General features: G+C 39.8%; 1 protein-coding gene across 1 annotated transcript in view; it reads right to left on the reverse strand.

Moving 5' to 3' along the window:
• The window catches only part of LOC124798932 (myosin-VIIa-like), a 393,313-nt gene that overhangs the window by 304,247 nt on the left and 62,972 nt on the right, over positions 1 to 26,094 (reverse strand). Inside the window, exons 10-11 of the mRNA XM_047262466.1 lie at positions 18,791 to 18,975; positions 11,847 to 12,057 (exon numbers count right to left, since the gene is read on the reverse strand). Coding sequence (XP_047118422.1) covers positions 11,847 to 12,057; positions 18,791 to 18,975 — 396 coding nt within the window. The remainder of the gene's footprint in view (positions 1 to 11,846; positions 12,058 to 18,790; positions 18,976 to 26,094) is intronic.

The following is a 26,094-nucleotide window of genomic DNA, read 5'->3' on the forward strand; positions in this document are numbered from 1 at the left end:
TACAGTTAATTTTATTTCAAGTGTTATTAGAGGTCCTTCTTTCTTGTGATATGTCTTAATTCCCAGGCTGTTCTCCCCAACATCTAGATAATTGTCTCTTTAAGTTTTTGGAGAAGAGGAATTCAGTGGGGAATCCACTAACCTCTGGAGGTTTTGAACTTCACAGACAACATAGTTTTATTAGCTCAAAGGCTGACAGATATGAAGATAAATTAAAATCTTTGAAAAAAGAAGCAGAGACTGCTGGCCTCTAGGTAGATATAGGTAAAAACGGAAATGATAGTAAATTCTAGGAACATGGAAGAGCCTCTGTTTTTAAGGGAGCAACATGTAGAGAATGTCAACTCATTCTTGTATGTGGGCAGGATGGTGACAGAAGATGGTGGAGCTGGAGAAGACATGAAGAACCACTTAAATAAGGCAAATGCTTCCTTCACACAATTGTGTCCAGTATGCTGAAACAGAAGCATCACATGCAAAATAAAAATTAAAAGTTTAATACAAATGTCAAGGCTGCCATCCTGTGTCCCAGTGGAAGTTGGGAAGCAGACAAGAAGAAAACATCACAGTTACAGCGCTTTATTAAGAGGTGTCTACAGTGCATCATGAATATCTAGTATTCAGAAAAAACGCAATGAGGAGCTCTGCAGGAAAACAAATCAGATACATACAGAAGACCAGATATGTGAGAGAAAGTGGAGATGCTAGGGTGCACACTGAGAAAGCCAGATGGTGCAATCAAGAAGAAGGCATTGGAATGGAATCCTCAGGGAACAAGGAAGAGAGGCAGACCCAGGGGTACATGGATGAGGAGAGTAGTATGGTAAGTAAGGAGATTTGGCAAGAACTGGTCGAACCTGAGGGTAGTGGCCAAAGAGAAAGATTGATGACGAGTTCTTCTGGATGCCCTATGTCACCATGGGAGCTAAAGGAATTATATCAATATCTGATTTCGATTCAATCCAATGCCTGTGGTAGATCAATAAATCACCACTATTACTATTACTATTGCTGCTGCTGCTACTACTACTTCTGCTTCTGATCTGTTTTTTTAATTTAAGGTTGTCAGCTTAATAGCAATAACAATAGTACTATAAATTATTCTAGCGTAATCACAAGATAAGATACATTATTTTAAGATTATACACATGAAACATGAAATTTCATTATAAGGAAATATTTTGAGTCTCTGACTTTTGGTGCCAGTTATTACTGAAGTGATTGGTATTTCTCCCTTGACGTTGTAACAATCTAAACTAGATGCTCTCAACTCCAAATTGAATCTACCAATCTGCTAGTGTTTCTGACACTCTTTTGAACACCTTTCTGTGTTTCTTGGTTTCTGTAAGAGAGCTTGGTTTATTAATATGCATTTCAGTAACTATTACTCCTTTATCATTTTTTATATTGATAAGAATGTACAGTATGTTTTGAATCCAAGATTATGGAAACTTTAAAGAATTAGTCATACTGGTACATACACTGTTAATTTAAACACAGAAACAAATAAAACCAGGCAGAAGTAAGGCTGTGAGTACCGGGCGTGAGTCGTGCTGCGGTAGCTCAGTTGGTAGAGCACTTGCCTCGAATGGCAAAGGTCCCGAGTTCGAGTCTCAGTCGGGCACACAGTTTTAATCTGCCAGGAAGTTTCATATCAGCGCACACTCCGCTGCAGAGTGAAAATCTCATTCTCAAATAAAACCAGTTTCATAAATAATCTGTTCTGAGTCATGGTTCAGTTGACACAAGTGTTTTGACTGTAACTAATATGGAAATGGAACCTTGTGTCAAAAGCAAATATGCACAAATTATTTTAATCTCAAAATCACAACCTGGACAATTCTTAACAGAATTTCATAGAAGATATGTCCCCTAGACAGTGCTGTCAAAATTAAGTAATCATCAATTTTTCATATAGTCATTCTCTCACTCAAATATACTAATGCTGCAAAATCAGTGACGATTCACTTCAACTGCATGCTAACCTTCTTGTTTATGATAGCCATATTAATTTTGTGAGAGGTGGCTATAACATGAGCAACAAATCACATTGCTGCAATCTGTCATGCATGCAGTGTGGCACAGCAGTCAGTGTCATTGGCTGATGTGCTACAGGTTGCCAGTTTAAATATTTACTTCTTATTTAGTATTTATCATTTCTGGAATGTTCTTGAAATATCTCATATTTGTAATGTTTGTATATTCTGGGATATTCAATGCCTGTATTAATACAAGCTTTCTAAAATATTCAATGTTAGTTTAAAAACCTGCACTCTCTATCCAGGAGGTCAGTTCTGTTCTGGCTGTACACTGGTGTTCATAACAAACATGCATTAAGTGATAAGTACCGTATTTCACTGATGGCCCTGCTTTCGGATTTTGACTTGAGTGTGGTTATGATATGACTCTATTTGATGGAGATGCCAGGTACTTCAAAACATTCATATCACCATGGCTCCAATTAGGCAATGTACAAGCTGTCTCCTACAGGGACAGGAACTGGAATGTAAGCAATATATCATTCTCGTGGTCTGTATATTCAACAATTTATTTCAAGCCACCAGTAGGTCAGCTTCATATCAGGCATCCATCAGTGTTTTCCGTAGATGCTAGTCAGGAGCCAACAAAGGATTTTACTGAGTCACCAAATAAACAAATGGGATGACATAATGTGTTCCACAAATTGATGTTTTTACTTGGATGGCACAGCCCAGCAGTGGTTCAAGAACAAAAACAAACAGATCAATAGCTGGGATAAATTCAGTGCTGAAGTGAAGAAAACATTTGGCAACAACAAGCAGCAAGTCCACTTAGCGGAAGAACAACTGAAGAAAAGGACCTAGCATAATGGGGGAAAGATACAGACCTACAAACAGGATGTTTTGGCCTTATACCACATATTAAATCCAAACATGATAGAAGCTGACGAAACATTACACCTGATGAAAGGAGTTCGTAAGACATGAACAAAAGCTCTTCTGGAAAGGATTTTGCAACAACCTAGAAATTCACAAAGTGGTGCCAGCACATTGAGTAAACACTTGGATGCAAGGAGTATGACTGACTCTCAAATGAGATCCCTGTAGCAGTAGTGGAAGACTAGCACAGCCTCACATCTCTTATGCCAGGTAGTGAGAAAAGAAATACAGAATTTTAAGGCAACTAGAACTGTCAGACTGGAGTAGTCATGAATGTTTACATGATATGTCAGGACATAATAGAGACTGATGACAAAGAGATGTATTGATCTTTAGTACCAGTCTCCACCATCAGCTGGTCACACCAGGAAGAATGGACTTGGCCAACTTGGACTTATGCCACAGCCATCAAATGACAACCAGCATTTGACCAACGCAAATAATACCAACTCCTACACCAAGTATAGCACCTCAAAGAAGAACAGTCATTTGGAGGACACACGCTGGTGTGCTTTCACTGTGGATGCCCTGGACAATGTAAGCTACTGCAGAAAAAAGAGGGAGAGTTTTTGACAAGAGAGAGAGTTTTTGACAATTAAGATGCTGCCAGACTTCAACCATGACAGCAGGTCTATTCATACCAGTCAAATGCAGACAATATTAGTCAACCTGTGGGATGAAGCCCATTACCATAGCGAGGTCACTCTCCAACACACCATAGCCATTATCCATCCCCACACATAGATATCAGCCACTCGACTAGCTGTCGACATCTAAGCAAGCCAATCATCTATGGTAGTGAGGCCACCACAGATGTAAAATCTCCATGGACAACAGTCAGCAAGATGTCAGGAAATTTTATTTATGTCAAACTGACAAACAGAACAGGGAGTTCTGTGCTCATAGTTAGCAAACCAAACCTAGTACATATTCACCGCGGTGCTCGGGGCCACAGCACAGTTGCGACAACTGAGGATGGCCTTATGAGAGCCCAAAACCAGTCACAATAATAAAAGAAATTTACAACTGAAGTGGTATTTTCAACCTCTAGCATCAGTCTTCAGTCAAGATCATCAGTAATATTGTGAAGTTTTTCATTTATTACAAAAGGCTACTTAGGGTTGCAAAATAAGTCTACAGGCCAGCAGTGCTCACAAGTATTGTAGGTGGTCAAAGCGAACCTTGGATCACTGACTGTCATGAGCAGCCACAATGTATCCCAAAAGGAACATGTGCAGGAACAGCCAAAGCAGTCCTGGAAGGGCAGCTTAGTGTTATCAGCGAAGAATTGTGCTCCAATACCAAAACACAGGGAAGGAAGCTATCAAACTGCCAATAGAACTGAAGAACAATGTCGATTTGCTTCCAAATCCAGATTCCAGGGGAAGGGGGGGGGGGGGGGGGGGGACAGGCCAAGCAGCCTATTGGCCTATTGTAAAACACTGTAACAATGCTGGGAATCATCCACCACTTAGCCAGAATTCATACAGACTGTCGCCAACTAGGCAAGGGGTAGTCCAGGAGGCATTGTAAACCATGTTAGCAGTTATGGGTAGATTCAGTTTTAGTGCAGCTTCAGAGAAGTGCTTAAAAGGAAATAGCTCACAATTCAAAGTTCGAGGTGACTTACTGTACAACTAAGAAAGAGTGCTTTGCAGTTATTTGGTCCATCAACAAGTTCTGACCATATTTATTTGGCAAAGCATTCACCGCAGTGATAGAGTGCCATTCCCTATGCTGGCTGACAAGTCTGAAGGCTCTGTTGGATTGATTGGAAAGATGGGCACTGAGGTTTCAGGTGTATGATGTAACCATAGTATACAGAAACAGATGCAAACACAAGGATGCTGACTGTCTTTTAAGGAATCCTTTGGTTAAACACAGCAGCATGGATAAATCTCAGTCCCCACTGCATTAAATGCCATTGCTGTTGAACAGACAGAAGATCCATCATTGCCAAAAACCATAAAAACCTTGAAGAATGAGGAACCAACCAAAGGAGGATTCCAAGTAACAAACAGAACACTGTATAAGAGGAACTATGATCCAATGGGGCAGAAATGGTTGCTCATCATCCTAGTTCATATGCAAGTAGCAATCCTGGAGCATTTTCATCAGACACAGGTACCACTGGCCAGGTCTCTACTGGCTCATGGAACACTATGTGTGCCACTGTAAGAAATGCCAGGGTTGGATGCACATGTTGCAGTTACCTCTGGAGCATCTGGTACTCAGTTTGCCTGCGGCAGTGACATTCCACTGAACTGGAACACACCTCTTGGAGAGGTTTCTGAAGATGACAAATGAGAATTGATGGATCTGGACTGACTACCTCACTCATTATGCTGTCACTGAAGCTGTGCAGTCTGCCAAAGCTCCAGAAATTGGAAAGTTCCTTGCAGACAGTGTCATTTTGAAGTGCAGAGCACCCGATGTGATGATCTCCAACTGAGGAGAAGTTTCATAGTTGAGACTAGTACCAGAGGTAATTTCAAGTTGCAAAGCCACCCACAGGATGACAACTGCATACCGCCCACAGACAAATACTGTCACAGATTGCTTTAATAAGATGTTAGCAGATTCACTCTTAAAATACACTGATGTCAAACAGGGAGACTGGGGAACAGCACTGCCATCATGACACTCACATACAACACAGCAAAGCATAACATGACAGGATTCACAATATTCTCCCTGTTCCAAGGTTGCAAGGCTGAAACAACAATAGAAACACTGTTCCAGTTTCAACTAGGCAACCCTCAGGATAATTACACGAAGAACCTCATCACTAGGACTGAACAAGCAAGGCAGCAAGTTCACATACAGACACTGCATGCCCAGGAGATAGACAGTGAGTGCTATAATGCCAAGCACCAGTTAGTTACGTACAGCTCAAGAGACTTGGTATGGATTTTTATGCCTGTGAGAAAAGTGAGAGTTAGTAATGTGCTACTTTGGACCATATCATATCCTCTGTTCTTTTTTGGACATAACATATGAGGTCAAGAATAATGATACTTCATCAAGAAGATAAAAGTGCAGAAACCTCATCTGTGTCCTCTGTAAGAAGCCCTACTACAGTCCAGAGGCACAGATCAGTGACTGGAGTTTCATGGGAACTAAAGCCCCATTAGACAATTGCAAAGCTTTGACAGAAGGGGTCAACTTTGATGCTTATCATAGTGAAGAGGAAATACCAACATGAACAGAATGTAAGGATAGCCAGTGCCACCATACAGAGGACCATTGACAAGATCTTGATCCAGATTGCTACAGTTTGCTTCAATGAGAACTTCTGAAACAGCAGGTCACTGTTTCTTCAAGAGAGGGAGCAATGACACAAGCTGCGCTGCATGCAGAGTGGCATAGTGGTTGACATCGCTACACTCAGGGTGGGCTACAACCCTGTCTCACAAACTTCTCAACTACTTTTTCTCCTTCATGTCCTTCAGCTATGGTAGTGCCACTCTGGTTTTTGTATAAGTTGTAGATAACCTTTTGCTGCTTGTATTTTATTCCTGTTACCACCAAAATTTCAAAGATCATATTCCAGAGGACATTGTTAAAAGCTTTCTCTAAATTTATAAATGCTGTAAACAAAGGTTTGCCTTTCTTTTGAAATAAGCATTAACACATTGGAGCTGATGGATGTACTAGATACGTTCACTGTGTTTCAACCATAAATTCCGACAGACGTATGTCATACCTTCCTCACTTCCGACTTATTTATTTGTGACTTAAGCACGTGTTTTACATTTGTAAGTGGTGTGACTAATTATTTTGCTTGTCATAAGTGCATTGTTGATGGCTAGCACATGCCAGTCTCTCATGAATGGTACCAGTGTTATGTGAACTGCATGGGTGCTTGGAATATCGTTGAAGGTTGTTTTGTTCTTTATCAGCTGCCATGTTGTGCTATTGTGTGCATCCTTCCCACGTGTAAAAACATATAAATAGTGAATATGGCTACCAGATATCACTTGTCAAATTCAGAGATTTAAGAACTCTTGAATAATTGCTCAAAACTTGACGATCTTTAGAACAACATTGGCAATTTTTCAGAAAACAACAATGACTCATGTGAGCTGGAGAGCAAAACCTGTATTGCTTATAGAAACAATGGTAGTGAGCATGAAGAAGCTAATGCACAAGTTTCTAATAGTCAGGTTTGTCGTTTAGTTCAACAGCCTGCCCTTCATAATGAATGTTGTCATTTTGATGCAGTCACTCAATTACCTGTGTTTGAAGAAAAGAGTGGAATTCAGGTTCCTGTTGATACAATATCAACAGAACCAGACTGTTTGTTGCAATTTTTTGATCACAGTATGTTTCTAAAAGTAAAGTCAGAGACAAATATATATGCTAATGATATTATTTCTGAACTTTGCTGTCAGAAAAGGATCAAACCAAAATCTTTATGGAAGAAATGGAGACCAGTGAGGATACATGAAGTATATCAAGTTTTTGTAATTGTTTTGCATATGTGCGTTGTAAAGAAACCTAAACTTAGGGATTATTGGTCTGAAGACCCTGTGCTTACTTCATCATTTGCTTCTCAGCTAAAGTCATGAGACAGATTTTTTTCCATATTCAGGATGCTGCATGTAAACAATAATGTGCTATGGATACCTCTACAAGAACCAGGCCATGACCCTCTGTATAAAATAACACATGTTTGGGACTTTTTCACATAAAGATGCACAAAGTCTTTTATCCATCATGAAATATGACTGTGGATGAAGCAATATGTCCTTTTTAAGGAAGAATTGGATTCTATGTTTATATGAAATAAAAACCAGAGAAATATGGAATAAAACTGTGTGTCGTAAGTGATGCTCAAACAGATTACATGTGAAATGCTGAAGTTTATACTGGAGGAAAAGAAAATGTTGACAATTCTGTCAAATCCCTGCTGCTGAGGCTATGTTCCTCGTATTTGGGAAAAATACATGTGAAGTCCTGCATCCTTGAAGAACTATGGGAAAGAAATACATTGGGAGTTGGAACTGTGATGAAGAACAGGACAGATCTGCCTAAAGACCTAATAAATTGATAACTAAAGAAAGGAGAAATGACATTTCATTGTAAAGGACACCTTTTCTGCTTGAAATGGAAAGATAAATATGATGTACACATGTTGCCAACATAGCATAAGATGACTGCTTCACATATGAGTGTAAAATCCAGGTGTGGATATGTTGAGGTGGAAAAGCTACACGTTGTACTAGACTACAACTTGTCTAAAACACGTGTTGACAGAGGAAACCAGCTGATGGTTACTATCCCTTCCAACGAAAGACTGGAAAATGGTGAACAAAGATTTTCTTCCATATTTTTATGAGGGCAGCAGTGAATGCCAACATTATTCACAATATAAAAATATCAAAAAAGTGTACATTAGCACATTTTTCTCTATAAATTAGCAAAGCAATTGGTTCAAAAAGGAGGAGCAGAACTAAATAAAGACATACATTCAGTATCTTGAGTTGCAAGTGCAAACAGACTCACAGCATGTCATTTTCCTGAGAAACTGCCACCAACAGAAAGAAACCAAACACAGCTAGAAGATGCAAGATCTGTTGGGAAAAAGGGAAATCTCAGGAAAGGTAGGGAGCAGAGAGACCAGATACTACTGTAGGCCATGTTACACAGGCCTTCATGTTCACAAGTGTTTTGAAAGATTTCATACCTGAGTGAAGTTCTTTAATTTGTAAAAATGAGGAAAAAAACATTTCACAATAAAAAATTTTACCTATAAATGAAGCATTTAGTATTTCCTGCCGACAAGTGATTTTAAATGAATAGCCTACCATTCCGTACGACTTACAAAAATTTTGTGCCCTTCAGGGAAAATAAAAATGCTGAAAAACATTATCTTTAGAGTAATATCTACAAATCCCTGTATAATTTATTTGTGCTAAATGTATACATATTCATAAAGAGGAAGGATGGAAGGTTAAGTTGATATACTGCCTAAAGAGGTAAGTGGATTAGTAAATTTACTAAAAAATTGTAAATTGTAGCAAATTTCATCAGGGTCCAAGTATTAACTGGATTGCCAACCTGTTAGGCTCCAATGTATTAAGGTTAGAATTGCCTTATTTGCTTCTGCATTTCTCCAGACTTCCAACAGCTTTTCCATTCTTCTGTAAATAACAACATAGTCAGTTTTAATCCTTCCTCTCTCCATGTTTTTCTGACTACCACAAGTAGAATCTCACTCTATGACATGTGCTTCATTATTTACCATCAACCTGGCTTCAACTTACATTAATTCTGTTGTTGTTCTCTCTGTCACTTGTAATACGGGATTTGCAAGACCATATTGATGCCAAACATTTTGTCACATGGAATGCCTCAAAGAGGGTTGAGACAAACAAGAGAAAATTTTTGGCTGTACCAAAAAGTTTTTCATAAGACAATCCAGGTACTCCACACTGTTTTCCTCCAGACAGACTGGTCAGGAGAGGAGCTTAAGTACACAATGTATATTTTTTCCATTTTGTCAACTGTCTTTTAATCCAGTAGCTATGTTCATTTATTTGCTGTTTTCTGATGTTGTTGTGGACTCATTGCCTTTTCCTTCCTTGGATTCTGTGTCATGACAATTGGTTTCTTCTTTCTCTTTTCAACATTGTTGCCACTTCTGTCTCACTTACACTTTTAAGTATCCTACTCTTATCTCAAACTCCTCATTTTCCCTCTCTTCAGGTCTAAATTCTTAGGTTTTCAGATCTCATTTGTTGCTAAAATTTCACTGTTGATTCCAGTCCTGGTTTACATAGCTGCATCTCCACTAACCTGAGATACTATGTGACTTACATGCATACTTTTTAACTGCCTTATAGCCTCTCATACTTAGGCCTTATATGCCAGATGAAGGAAACCTGGTTACAAACTTTATTATTTGTGAGATTTTCTGTTGGCACTTGTACATGTTTCTACTTGATAAAAAGCATTTTCCACTGTCTTCATTTGATAAAAGAGTATTTGATGTTAATAAATTACTTGTAAGTTAACAAACCATACAACACCAGTTGCTCTATTTGACAAGATCCCTAAAAGTGTAGCTAACACCACACTTCAGTATCCTGCATTTTCACTAGGTTTCTCAGAAAATGATTACCTTCATTTTTTACTAGTTTTTGGCAGAGACAAGTCTGAGAAATGAAGCAATATTTTAACTAAGTTGTTCCAATGAGAGCATCTAATTTCAGTGAAAGTCTACAGCAAGGAATGACACCTGTTTCTATTAATTTAATTTTCTTTCCTATGAAATACATTAATTTGAAGAATGAATTATATGCACAAAATGTGTCAATTTGCAATACAATAAAAGGAAAATAAAAATGATCTCAAGTAACAAACATATCCTATAATCTGCAGTCTGTAAAAATTAATTGTTGGTTGACATTTCCTCCGATCAGACCTCTCAACATCATGACCAAACTGTTTGTCCTTGCCAGTCTTCCAGAACAATCAGTCAGTAAATATCCAACTGCTTGTCCAGCTTTCTTTCTTGATCTATTTGGAATTTTGGTACCCAATTCCTGAGCCCACCCCTTTTATTTTGCATTTCATCAGACATCGTAGCATACACACAATGATGGTAACGTAATGCATAGCACTAACCAAACATTACTGTATCCTTTTGCACAAGATGTGACTCTGCATCACATACTGGTGTACAATCTTTGTCATCACATAGATTGACCTACATAAGATAATCTTCCGACTTGAAGTCAAACGTTTTTAAGGCAGCAAATCACCATTGCAAAATGTTCTGGAAAGTCATAAATGTACCAGTGTTGCAGTACAGTGGTGTAGTGTAGTGGTCACAATACATACCTGATGATGGATGTGCATTCAAATCTCGCTGCATGTTTTGCAATTTTTTATTTTTAAATTTTAAATCTTATCAAAGTGACTTATTATTTTTGTTCAATATATTGCTGTAAATGCAATTCTTTTTTATTTCAAATACTTTGCCACAAAATTTTCATCAACATACTATCATTGTGTATTTTTAATTTGCTCTTAGTTTTTCTTCCTATCATTCTTTTTTTTTTTCATTTGGAATTTGCAAGTGTCGCCTATAATCTGTAAACAGGACTGCTCATTGGTTGTTACAGTAGCAGCTCAGGTAACCAATGAAAGTGAGAAATAAATACAGTTTGCTTTTAGTGCATCAACTGAAATTCTTCCATCTTAAGTTTACTCATAGAAGTCAGCTTTAATCGCCATGAACAAAGTGAGCACGATTAATAGTTCTGCCACAGATTGTTGACTGCCATTTTTTGGACACACTGCACATCATGAGGTTTTGGTTGCATTAAAACATTAGTTTAAATTCAGGACTACAATATGCTTTGTCTGCTGCTGTTCAGTCATTGCTCATTTAAAAGCAGCTACTGAAAGAGCATATCACATTCCTGTCGTGCCTCACAAAGGCCGCTTCTAACATTGCTTCACATTAAATGTTAAGTAACAGCACTTGTGAAGTGACTCATCATGTTTGTGTGTCTCTCTTAACCAATCAGTAGGCAGCAACTGATGTGGCAACAAAACAAAGTGGGAAGTGGCAGACATCAACTACTAAGTAATTTTAATCGAACTATAGTTATGTTTCTGTACAATTATGTCAGTTCTCATTCATTCTTTTATTTGTAAAGAATTACATTTAAAAAATCCATTTCTTGCCCCACTTAGTTAAGCATAAAAAAAAACCACTGTATTTCCACATGTTGGAACAATGTATGACTGCAGTACACACAGAAATGTAATCAAATATCTGTTACGAAATTTATGCATATGGTTTAACTTTATATTCTTATCACTAAAGTTATGCACTCAAACAAAATATATTACAAAAATATTGTAACTGCATTTCCCCCTGTGTATTTTAAGCTGTAATATAAATAGCCTTACCTTTGGAAATTTAGATTCTTCATCAATGAGTGCCATAATATTGATAGGTTTCATTCCAATTAGATCCAAGATCTCCTGATTGTCCACAAATTCCATGTGTTTCCAGTTTATTCCTTCTTGTGTATATTCTTCCTGCTCTAATTTAAATATGTGTCGCACAAAGAACTGTTGCAAGTTTTCATTTGCATAATTGATGCACAGCTGTTCAAAGCTGTTGAAGGAGAATATAATAGTATAATTTAGCATATTACATTGTACAAATACCTGTAACTAATTATGTATAAGGTTCAGTCAAATGAAAATGCGACACATGGAAAATGTAAGTGAACTGTTTACTGTTTCAAAAATAATCACCATAACTGTTAGTACATTTATTCCACTGTGAGACAAGACAGTAAGCACCCACATGGAAACACTTCTGCATTTGCCTACAGAGCAATGATCATACCCATATGTGCATCTCTTCACTTGAAGCAAATCAATGGCTATGAATTTTTTTCTTCAGGGCCTCAAAAATATGGAAATCTCATGAGCAGAGATTGGGACTGTATGGAAGACATGTAAGGACTTTGCAGTGAAACTCCAACAGCACATTTTAATAGACTGTACTTTGTATTCAGACAAAAGGGCATCAGCTCATTTGTCACCCAATTTGACCTCTATTTAAAATTTTTTAAGGATTTGTGTGATGTTCAGCATGATTTTAGGATGAACTTTTTAATTTGTCACCAGAATGAGAGAATCAAACCGTTTGAGATATGGTGCTACAGAAGAATGTTGAAAATTAGGTGAACTAATAAGATAAGGAATGAGAAGGTTCTCTGCAGAATCAGTGAGGAAAGGAACATATGGAAAACACTGCCAACAAGAAAGGACAGGATGATACGACATCTGTTAAGATATCAGGAAATAACCTTCATTGTACTAAAGAGAGCTATAGAGGATAAAAACAGTAGAGAGAGGCAAAGATAGAAATACATCTGGTGAAAATTGAGCATGTAGGTTTCAAGTGCTACTCTGAGATGAAAAGGTAGGCACGGGAGAGGAATTCACGGCAGGCTACATCAGACCAGTCAGGATACTGATGACTCAAAAAAAAAAAAAAAAAAAAAAAAAACTGTAATGATCAGCCACCCACATTTTCCTGTGATTCTATTTACGATTTCCTCTTGTCTTATCTATGTTTTAATTACCAATTTTATAACATCTGACCATTTTTAACATGGTCTTATGTGATGTGAGTTAATGTGATTGTGTGGGTGATTATGGGTGAGATTGTGAGAGGTTGCAAGCAAATTTATCTCGGACTGCTTTTTATTTCTTCTTTCACATTTTCTACATTCTCACCATATTTGTTTCTACTCATTTTCATATAGGTGCTGATAACCTTGTCATTGAACGTTGAGTGCCCCTAACGTGCAAAACACACACACACACACACACACACACACACACAGGCACAGGCACAAAATAATACCTATGATAACTTATTTTGCCTAGTCATAACAGGCAGAATTAGTAGCACATTCACTGCTAGACTGGAGACCATGCTGGACATGCCCCAATTACGTCTTCTGAGTAGAACAGAGGTAAGCCAGGGGCAGCCAGGTTGAAAACTGGAAAAATATTGTAAATCTTTAGGATATCCAGAATTTCACACTAATGTAGATAATGAATGTAGTAAATATAGGAATGGTCAGATAACTGCTGGCTTACTACCTAATAGCTTCCAGATACTTCAACAAACTTTTCATTGAACAATTGCAAGCAAGGAGCAATGCAATAATGAACCATGACACCATTCAAGAGACACAGCCTTGCTTGCCAATGAGCTGAAACTGGTGAAGGTGCTGGGGCCAGAGTATAAAGTGTACAAGGGAGCTTCCTCCCTAGGGAAGCTGGCTATGGCATTCCAGGTGGAGATCTGCTAATAGAGTGTGTGCGGGGACAATCTACATAGGTGCTACAAGGATAGTAGCATCTACATTCATTCAGACAGCACAGCAGCTCTGAAATTTCTATCACCCCCTGCAACAAAATCAAAGTTCATTGCAGAATAACACAAATCCCTTGTGAGGCTCAGGGAAAGTATTAGGGCAAACCTGCTGTGGGTCTGTGGTCATTCAGGTATGGCTGGCAAGCTGATAGGCTAGCCAGGACAGGGGCAATGACCCAACCTGACTGTCACTACAGCGATGACAAAATCTAAACTGTATAGTATCAGGAGGCAGAACACAGAACTTTGGACTGAGACCCAAAAACAAAAACATAGCAAGCTAATGACATCAAAAAACATGTTTTAAGAGAAGTTCTGCAATCTTGGGCTTGAATAGGAGGCAGATTAAAATTATGGTAAGTTCAATCACTGGCCACAGGAACTTCAAGAAACATCTATCCGTGATGGGTACACTGAAAAGCCCCTTCGTGTAAACTATGTGGTGTAGGAGATGAAACCCCACTACATATAATCTTCCAGTGCAAAGCACTGAAGACCAAAAGACTCAACATATTTGAGTTGCTAATTCCTGAAGAGATTGTCTCTAGCAAAGATCTGGTAAAGGGAGACCTACAACTCTTCACTGATACTGGCTGGCTTTACTTAAATGACAAGGAGAGATACTACACAATGAACTTAGTGCAGGCTAAGACCATGTTGTGTTTGTTTTTCTAATTACATAAAATCAATGGTCAAACTGGATTCTTCTGGTAATTAGCTGTGCAAGCAGCCTCTTACTAGAAACATTTAGACACAAACAATGGCACATGTAATACAGTTGGATGAGGGTTAATGCATCAGTCATTCCCAGTTGCGAGTTCCACTTTGATTTTTATTGCTGTTCTGTATTACTTCCCTCCTTTGTTGTTTGTTTGACACATTAGTTAAAGAATCTATTTCAATACAAACTTTTCTTTTTCATATTCCACTGTTACTACTCTAACTTGATTTTTACATATATCACACATTATTCAGCTGTCTCTGTACTTTATCCTCATTTTCCATAAGATTTTGAATATTATATTCCATTTGTATTGTTGGTGGCTTTCTCTGGATTCAGTAACATCATTTTTGTACCCATATTTTACAACATTATTCCTCCAAATACTAAGAAGTGATAGATATAATAATGATCATTCAGCATTTCTCATATTCATCACTGAGTAGAATCATGATAATGTTTATTTCTGTAAATCTTATCATTTCCCATGAAATTATAAATCACAAGGAAGAAAGATTCTTATCACTGGCCTACAATTGTGTGTCACCACCATGACTGTGGCTCCAAGACCTATCATGTACAATTACACCTGCAGTGATGCGCCAACATTTGAGCTGTACAACTGATTCCTCATAACTGTGTTTCCTCTTTCATACAATTTCTTGCAACTTCATCCTGTAATTTCAGTTCCCTATTTGCTAGTTCTGAATCAAAACCAACTAAGCCACTAAGTCACTTAAACACTAAAGAATGGCATCAGGAGTACTAAAAACTAATGGTAAAAGTATATAATATTAATTTAATGATATGAATATAATAGAGGGAAACATTCCATGTGGGAAAAATGTGTATGTGCGGATGGATATGTGTGTGTGTGCGAGTGTATACTTGTCCTTTTTTCCCCCTAAGGTAAGTCTTTCCGCTCCCGGGATTGGAATGACTCCTTACCCTCTCCCTTAAAACCCACATCCTTTCGTCTTTCCCTCTTCTTCCCTCTTTCCTGAAGAAGCAACCATTTGTTGTGAAAGCTTGAATTTTGTGTGTATGTTTGTGTTTGTTTGTGTGTCTATCGACCTGCCACCACTTTCGTTTGGTAAGTCACATCAACTTTGTTTTTAGATATAATCTTAATTTAATTTAGACTTGACTTAAAGAAAGGAAAAGACTAGGCCACTTTCATTGCAGAAGATGAAAATTGACTCTTTACTTTGAGTCTCTCAACATTGTGGGTACCATGAGGGCCTAACTTGAACAGCTGCCACCAACACCCTGAGTGACAGGTATGGCAGGCAACACATTTCAGGAAAACTCTGTGATAAGAGAGCCTGCACTACCTAGTCACGCCAGTGCTGTGTTTACCTTGACCATGGTGCATCAGCCTCCACTTACTGAACTGTGGTTTTCTGTTGAATTTGCTCTATGAACTGGTTGTGATACTCTGTTGTTTGATCTTCAGCTATGGACACTGACTTTGAAGTGGTTTTAGGTATGCTCCCATGGAGCCTGTGTCTGTTCACTGTAATAAAGCAGTTGTATAAACACCAATTTTACTTACTCCACACACCCTGTGATGAGATTTGAATGAGAAGTAGCAGTGTCAGTTTCATAAGCCATCTTTAACAACTGCCACATAAGTGTGTTAACTTTAAGACCTTCCAATGAATGACTACTACAGAGGCTGATGCATCAGCTATTCAGCAGGACAAGATCCCACACAGAATCTAGAGCCAATGGGTTCTCATCTTTTTTCCTCATATCAAAGGGGACAAAATGAAACACGGAACTCAAAGTTATGTATGAAATGTTTCTAAATGGTTAAACTGTATTAACAGAAGACTGACCAGAAAAATAATTATATCGCAAGGGAGAGACTTTGATAGCTAATTAGTTAAAAATCCCACATATCTTACTAAGAAGAAAAATTCTGAGTGGTCAATTGTTCAAAACAAATGGAGTTGCTAAAAAAAGTATTATGGGTGTATTCTTCAAATGAAAAATATTATTAAAGCCTAGACATATATTTGAGGGTTGGAACTTTAATAGTGGCAACTACTTATTTACAATTTATACAAAATAGATACTTGTTTCAAAGTTCTACTGTCCTTCAAAGTAGTCACCAGCACTGTGTATAAACCTATACCAGTGATGTGGAAGTCCTTCCTACAACCATGAATAACCAAATTTTTGTCTCACTTTTTCATGCTATATCTAATGCACCTGCACAAGCAATATGTAAAATGTATCTAAATGAGTCAGATTGTTATTTATGCAAAATTCCATTTAAATCTATAGTTCAGTTGGTTATATTTATCGACCTGATTCAGATGATACAATTAGTTTCACTAGAAGCTCAGTTTATTAAAAGTTATGGCTACTTGAAATTTCAGCTATAGTAAGTAATGAGGAAACACTTTGAGCTAATAGACAGAATACAATGGGCTGTTAATATTCATTCAAAACTAGATAATACACTTCAAATTATTTGTAACTAATAATCTTCCAAGGTAAGTGATACTGAAAGTTCAGAACCTCATAATTTTGATTGCCTTAATGCTTACAAGATACTTAATTTCAACACTGTACTTTTCTTACTGTATTTTTTTTTATCGGGTGAAGCATCTTACTAATTAATTAAGACATTAACTAAAATTCTGGATAATTTGTAATTATAAAATATTGTTTTCAAGATGAAAGCCATACTTGTGAGTATGGGATTTATAACTCGGTAGCTTAACAATGTTCCACATACTTTTATAATTTACTAACATTCAACATTTTTCCTATGTTCCACATACTTTTATAATTTACTAACATTCAACATTTTTCTTAAACTAGGTAACAGTAAAATCTTATGATCCACACTAAATAGCAAAATCTAATCCATCTGATTTTCAAAACATTAAGTAGTTTCAGAAACCACTGTCTTTAAATAGCTACCCCTCCTCCAAAATCGCCTGTCTGCAACTGACAAGCAACCACGTAACTTCATTGTGTCAGAAACCATCTTCAAATACAAAATGCATAACATGTATGCTGAAAGATGCTGTAACAAGAAACTGCAGATGCAATAACTATATTGACCTGTACAGGAAGCTTCACCTAATCAGACCAGTAGAAACAGGGTTAATTAGTGCCAATAGTTTTCACATTTTGCCACTCAACACTGTCACTGTGCTTGGATATTTAAGATGACTGTCCTTTTATTTGAGCAAGAATATGTTTACTGCACAAAACATTGATATCAAGAACAGTAACAAAGTGCAGTATATACTTTTCTCTTACCTGCATACAACAGAGAATTGTGAAACTTGAACTGACCATTGTGCACAAATATGTCACTAGTGAAAGAAAATGAGATGGATTTCTAACATTACATATTGTACGACATACATCACTGGAACTATCCTTTTTATCACTGACAGTTTTCAGTCTGTTACAATGATCAAGAGAAGAAGTGTCAGCTACAGAGATCAACAAAGCAGGTAAAATGGATTAGCTACAAATTATGTTGATAGTTCAAGTGGAGTGGTCTATTGCCTGACAGAACTCTGCAACAGTTCTAAAGTGAAAGTCATGAAGAGGTTTCTTCAATTTAGGAATCAAGTTGAAGTCACAAGGGCTTAAGTCTGGGGAGTATAGTGAGAGGTACAGCATTTCACAACTTGTGGCATACGCACCTGAACATTGTCCTTTAAAATCATGGGTGGATCCTACAAGAAGAGTTGCTACTTCTTTCAATAAACTAGTCACAGCTGTGTTCCAAAAATGAACAGCTCAAGTAAGAAGTGGCAACACATTCTGCAGGACCTACCCATCATTTTGCAGGACAATGCTTAGGCATGTATGGTGCAAGTTGTGGCTGGCTGTTCTCAATGGGGCTGAGATGTGCCGTACCACCTACCACCCTACCCAGACTTAAGGTCTAGTGACTTCAACTTGATTACTAAATTAAAGAAAGCACTCCACAGCATTCACTTCAGAAGTGTTGGAGAGATTCATCAGGCAACAGACTGCTCCAATCAAACTATCAACACAACTGGCAGTGCTAAGGGTGTCCTATGACTTCTACATCACTGGCAATTGGTCATACACAATGCAGGTGATTTCTTTGAAGGAGTAAAACTTTGAAACATGAGTCTGTTTTGTATAAGTTGTAAATAAGTTGTACAGGTATGTGCATTAGATCTAAAACTCCTATATAATTACATCAAATACAGATATTCTTACCTATTTGACTTAAAATTCTCAAAACCAAAAATATCAAGGACACCAATTGAATTTTTTGTTGGTATATCCTGTTTATTTACAGTGTTGTTGATTTTGTTCACAATATAGATGAAAACACGACCATAAATTCCTTTAACAAAAGCATCTCTCACTTCAGTTGCTTGTGTTTCTGAAAGTGCAGATACCTGAAAAAAAGTAAAATATGTCAGTGATCATTAGACAACAATGCAAACTCACACTTTAAAGATTTCCCAATCAATCATTTAGAGTAGTAGAAACATTTAAGAAATATAAACTAGAAACAAATTCTGCTAAGCTATTTAAGTCTAATTCCGAATGAAACAAGAAGATTTAAATACACAGCCACTCACAAACACTTTTGGAGTACCAGCATTATTGCCATTAGTGGTAAGACAGGTGATGATGAGGAGGGTGGAATGTCAGGACAGGTAAAAGATGAAAAAATACTAGGAGACATTATAGAACAATAAGAGTAAGGGAAAGCTGATACAGCAGATAGAATGAATCCAGATATAAGTAATGTCACATGTAATAGCTGACAGAGAAGGAGATGGCAAAAACTGATTGTAGAGAAGGAAAAAGAATGTGGACAAGGATCAGATTAAATAAGAAGCATATAATAAATAAAAGAAACGGAACTGTTGCAAGAATTAACAAGCTTGCAAGGATGTGGGATGAAACAGGATGCTGCAAGTTGACAACATCTTTAGTGAGGAATTAAAAAAGGCACAAAAATCCAGTTATGAGTGTAAGAAATTAGTGATTTTAATGGATTTTATTGCAAGAGATGACATTTATATAAGAAAGCACCCATCAGAGAATGATCAGTAGTACCAAAGGCTATCTACAACCACATAGTGCAACAATGATGTGATTGCATAGAGGCATGTAATAATGGAAAAAAGCAACAAGCAAGTGTGCATGCATGCCATTATTGGTAGCCACAGCAAAAGAAAGATATAGAATTTTATATTCAAATTTATCTACCTTGCAAGAAAAGCATGAAAGGATAAAGACCAAATATAGCTTTTCAAATTGTACTTGAATCAGTAGTAAATTTCAGAAATTGTGGAACTCAATATCATGGTACTGTTTCCCGTCACAGCCCAAAATAATAGATATAATTTGTCTATCAATGATTATTTCTCTCATGATTTTATTATGATACAAATTGAAAACATGACCACTGAGACTGTTGCAAAAGCATTCACCACTCAATAGTACAGCCACTTGGGAGTTCAGAGGCCATTATAAGAGAATAAGGAACAAACTTTATTTCCTGTCTGATGCTACAGGTATGTTCAGTACTTGGAACAAAGATATGGAAAACTATGCTGTTTCACTCTAAGAGTAATAGTAGTGCTGGACGGGAACATAAAACAGTAGTCAAAATGATGTTGTATTATGTGAACAGCTCGCACTCAGACTGAGATCATCTTTTGACATATGTGATTTCATCATACTATGTTAGCTAAATGATTAAAGTTTATTTGGAAGAGGTTTCAATAGAACAATGCTGCCACAACACAGAAGCTGTAGTTGAAAGAATGTCTGAATGCTGCTACAGCAAGTAGGAGATAATGTGATGTTACAACAAACCACTACAAAACTGGGCACAACTAAGAAATTCACTTGACCCTACCAATGTGTAGATGGATATGTGTGTGTGTGTGTGTGTGTGTGTGTGTGTGTGTGTGTGTGTGTGTGCGCGAGTGTATACCTGTCCTTTTTTCCCCCTAAGGTGAGTCTTTCCGCTACCCTCTCCCTTAAAACCCACATCCTTTCGTCTTTCCCTCTCCTTCCCTCTTTCCTGATGAGGCAACAGTTTGTTGCGAAAGCCTGATTTTGGGTGTATGTTTGTGTTTGTTTGTGTGTCTGTCGGCCTGCCAGCACTTTCATTTGGTAAGTCACATCATCTTTGTTTTTAGATATATTTTTCCTACGTGGAATGTTTCCCTCTATTATAACTATATATATATGTGTGTATGTTTGTGTGTCTAACGACCTGCCAGCACTTTCGTTCGGTAAGTCACATCATCTGTGTTTATATATATATACACTCCTGGAAATTGAAATAAGAACACCGTGAATTCATTGTCCCAGGAAGGGGAAACTTTATTGACACATTCCTGGGGTCAGATACATCACATAATCACACTGACAGAACCACAGGCACATAGACACAGGCAACAGAGCATGCACAATGTCGGCACTAGTACAGTGTATATCCACCTTTCGCAGCAATGCAGGCTGCTATTCTCCCATGGAGACGATCGTAGAGATGCTGGATGTAGTCCTGTGGAACGGCTTGCCATGCCATTTCCACCTGGCGCCTCAGTTGGACCAGCGTTCGTGCTGGACGTGCAGACCGCGTGAGATGACGCTTCATCCAGTCCCAAACATGCTCAATGGGGGACAGATCCGGAGATCTTGCTGGCCAGGGTAGTTGACTTACACCTTCTAGAGCACGTTGGGTGGCACGGGATACATGCGGACGTGCATTGTCCTGTTGGAACAGCAAGTTCCCTTGCCGGTCTAGGAATGGTAGAACGATGGGTTCGATGACGGTTTGGATGTACCGTGCACTATTCAGTGTCCCCTCGACGATCACCAGTGGTGTACGGCCAGTGTAGGAGATCGCTCCCCACACCATGATGCCGGGTGTTGGCCCTGTGTGCCTCGGTCGTATGCAGTCCTGATAGTGGCGTTCACCTGCACGGCGCCAAACACGCATACGACCATCATTGGCACCAAGGCAGAAGCGACTCTCATCGCTGAAGACGACACGTCTCCATTCGTCCCTCCATTCACGCCTGTCGCGACACCACTGGAGGCGGGCTGCACGATGTTGGGGCGTGAGCGGAAGACGGCCTAACGGTGTGCGGAACCGTAGCCCAGCTTCATGGAGATGGTTGCGAATGGTCCTCGCCGATATCCCAGGAGCAACAGTGTCCCTAATTTGCTGGGAAGTGGCGGTGCGGTCCCCTACGGCACTGCGTAGGATCCTACGGTCTTGGCGTGCATCCGTGCGTCGCTGCGGTCCGGTCCCAGGTCGACGGGCACGTGCACCTTCCGCCGACCACTGGCGACAACATCGATGTACTGTGGAGACCTCACGCCCCACGTGTTGAGCAATTCGGCGGTACGTCCACCCGGCCTCCCGCATGCCCATTATACGCCCTCGCTCAAAGTCCGTCAACTGCACATACGGTTCACGTCCACGTTGTCGCGGCATGCTACCAGTGTTAAAGACTGCGATGGAGCTCCGTATGCCACGGCAAACTGGCTGACACTGATGGCGGCGGTGCACAAATGCTGCGCAGCTAGCGCCATTCGCCGGCCAACACCGCGGTTCCTGGTGTGTCCGCTGTGCCGTGCGTGTGATCATTGCTTGTACAGCCCTCTCGCAGTGTCCGGAGCAAGTATGGTGGGTCTGACACACCGGTGTCAATGTGTTCTTTTTTCCATTTCCAGGAGTGTGTATATATAAATATATATATATATATATATATATATATATATATATATATATATATATATATAAACAAAGATGATGTGACTTACCATACAAAAGTGCTGGCAGGTCGATAGAAACACAAACAGACAATTTCGAAATCTTTTCTGTCGTCTTATTTTCTCTTTCTGTTCTTGCCAGTAGTTTCACTTTGTATTCACCTTCTCCTTTTTACCGTAATCTGCTATACAATTTTATCCCGCCTATGTATACTCAATAATACGTAACCCACTTCCAAACCATAACCAGAAATATTTTTTTGGCGCTTTCAACACTACCGCCGCTATAAAATCCACCGTTTCTAGTTCACAAACAGTTCCTTTCACCTTTTAAACAACCATTTCGGCTAGTTCTAATAACTTTCGCTTTATTTCCATTTCCGTTTTTCCCACATCACTGATAATCTTTAGCCGCTTCCCACGGGTTTTAACGTCATTACTTCTTCGTCAGACAATTGTTAGCCTCATTTTCATAATCTGCCACCACAAAACCACTCCTTTTAATATATTACACGCAGTTTTTTCGAAATTTTTCCGAATTTCTCCGTCCTCTAACGTGTTTTGGGGGCAACACAACCACCTAACCTTTGTGCACATCATTGTCTACCAACCCAAGTCCAACATAGCCCGGCTGTAACCAACACTTTTTCGCCTTTTTTCACACCAGATCTCCTGTTACTTTCCAGTCCACCTTTATCCCTCCCCATATATTTTTATTTTCATTTCCATTTCCTCATGTTACACTTTCCATCTTCTAATACCATGTCACCCTCACAACACCCCCACAACGACCACATTAAGTTTTATTTACATTCCCTCCGCAAACATGCCTTCGCCCTAGCCAGATTACGCTCCCATATTCTATTTTCTCTGGCTTGTCTGACATTTGGCATTACCCCCAAAGACCTCACACTTAAAGTTCCCATCTCTGGCTGCAACCCTTCTTTCCATCAGTCCCTATACCAGTTCCAAACTGAACAATCCATTGCCCTCACCCACCTAATCCTTCACCTACACATCAACTCAGCCAATGAACACACCCGTCAACTCCTATACTTAACAAAAGTCCTTAATCTTTCCTCTCCCACATCCACACCGGCTGTTCAGAGCATCCTCCTACAGGCCAATCGTAAATTAGAACAGCATGCCACCCTCCACCTCAAAAAACTATCCAATCTCCTGGTTTCCCACCTCCGCAAAGGCAACTCACTCACCCTTCACAACCTTTCCAGCAAACCTCAACCTCCTCTCATTGCACACAAACCCAATCTCTCCCATCTACTCAATCTCCCACTTCCAGCTCCACTCCCTCCAAAACCTCAAAATTCCAATCAACACCATCTGGAACCACAACACCCTAATTCAGTAGTTAACCTTTCCTCCAAACCTCTCTCCCAATCCGAAACCTTTGTCCTAGCCAAAGGCCTCACCTTCAGCCCCACTCCCAGATTCAACCAAACAGCCCTCGTCAAAGATTTACTGTCCTACACTCGTACTCTCTGCTGGAAATATCACTTTGCCTCGAAGAAAAATTATCCTAATCCTACTCCTAATGATCCAACTCCCCAAGACACCATCCAAATTGAACCCTGCCTGGAACAGTTCCATCCTCCGTCACAGCGGGACCCACCTCCTCTTCCTCAAAATCACCCTCTCCAAAACCTTCCAGGAATTTCTGACTTGCAGCCTCGCATCTCAACCCTTCTTAAAAAACCTTAATCCTACTCCCAACATCACCACTGCTGAAGCCCAAGCTATCCATGATCTGAAGGCTGACCGATCCATCGTCATTCTTCCGGTGAACAAGGGTTCCACGACCGTGGTACTTGATCGTCGGGCGTATGTGGCTGAGGGACTGCGTCAGCTTTCAGACAACACCACATACAAAGTTTGCCAAGGTAATCCCATTCCTGATGTCCAGGCGGAGCTTCAAGGAATCCTCAGAACCTTAGGCCCCCTACAAAACCTTTCACCTGACTCCATCAACCTCCTGACCCCAACGACACCCCGCACCCCTACCTTCTACCTTCTTCCTAAAATTCACAAACCCGATCTTCCCGGCCGCCCCATTGTAACTGGTTACCAAGCCCCCACAGAACGTATCTCTGCCTACGTAGATCAAAACCTTCAACCCATTACATGCAGTCTCCCATCCTTCATCAAAGACACCAACCACTTTCTCGAATGCCTGGAATCCTTACCCGATCTATTACCCCCGGAAACCATCCTTGTAACCATTGATGCCGCTTCCATATACACAAATATTCCGCACGTCCAGGGCCTCGCTGCGATGGAGTATTTCCTTTAACGCCGATCACTTGCCACCCTACCTAAAACCTCTATCCTCACCACCTTAGCCAGCTTCATCCTGATCCACAACTTCTTCACTTTTGAAGGCCAGACATACCAACAATTAAAGGGAACAGCCATGGGTACCTGGATAGCCCCCTCGTACGCCAACCTATTCATGGGTCACTTAGAGGAAGCCTTCTTGGTTACCCAGGCCTGCCAACCCAAAGTTTGGTACAGATTTATTGATGACATCTTCATGATCTGGACTCACAGTGAAGAAGAACTCCAGAAATTCCTCTCCAACCTCAATTCCTTTGGTTCCATCAGATTCACTTGGTCCTACTCCACATCCCATGCCACTTTCCTTGACGTTGACCTCCACCTGTCCGATGGCCAGCTTCACACGTCCGTCCACATCAAACCCACCAACAAGCAACAGTACCTCCATTATGACAGCTGCCACCCATTCCACATCAAACAGTCCCTTCCCTACAGCCTAGGTCTTCATGGCAACTGAATCTGCTCCAGTCCGGAAGCCCTGAACCATTACACGAAAAACCTGACAACAGCTTTCGCATCCTGCAACTACCCTCCTGACCTGGTAGAGAAGCAAATAACCACAGCCACTTCCTCATCCCCTCAAACCCAGAAACTCCCACAGAAGAACCACAAAAGTGCCCCACTTGTGACAGGATACTTTCCGGGACTGGATCAGACTCTGAATGTGGCTCTCCAGCAGGGATACGACTTCCTCAAATCCTGCCCTGAAATGAGATCCATCCATCATGAAATCTTCCCCACTCCACCAAGAGTGTCTTTCTGCCGTCCACCTAACCTTCGTAACCTCTTAGTTCATCCCTATGAAATCCCCAAACCTTCTTCCCTACCCTCCGGCTCCTACCCTTGTAACTGCCCCCGGTGTAAAACCTGTCCCATGCACCCTCCCACCACCACCTACTCCAGTCCTGTAACCAGGAATGTGTACACGATCAAAGGCAGAGCCACGTGTGAAAGCACCCACGTGATTTACCAACTGACCTGCCAAGCTGTGAAGCTTTCTATGTGGGAATGACCAGCAACAAACTGGACATTCGCATGAATGGACACAGGCTGACAGTGTTTGTTGGTAATGAGGTTCACCCTGTGGCTAAACATGGCTTGGTGCACGGCCAGCACATCTTGGCACAGTGTTACACCATCCGGGTTATCTGGATACTTCCCACTAACACCAACCTATCCGAACTCCAGAGATGGGAACTTGCTCTTCAATATATCCTCTCTTCCCGTTATCCACCAGGCCTCAACCTCCGCTAATTTCAAGTTGCCGCCACTCATACCTCACCTGTCATTCAGCAACCTCTTTGCCTCTGCACTTCTGTCTCGACTGACATCTCTGTCCGAACTATTTGCCTTTTAATATGTCTGCTTGTGTCTGTATTTGTGTGGATGGATATGTGTGTGTGTGTGGGAGTGTATAT

This window comes from Schistocerca piceifrons, chromosome 5, assembly GCF_021461385.2.
Source record: "Schistocerca piceifrons isolate TAMUIC-IGC-003096 chromosome 5, iqSchPice1.1, whole genome shotgun sequence".
In the NCBI taxonomy this organism is placed as follows: domain Eukaryota; kingdom Metazoa; phylum Arthropoda; class Insecta; order Orthoptera; family Acrididae; genus Schistocerca; species Schistocerca piceifrons.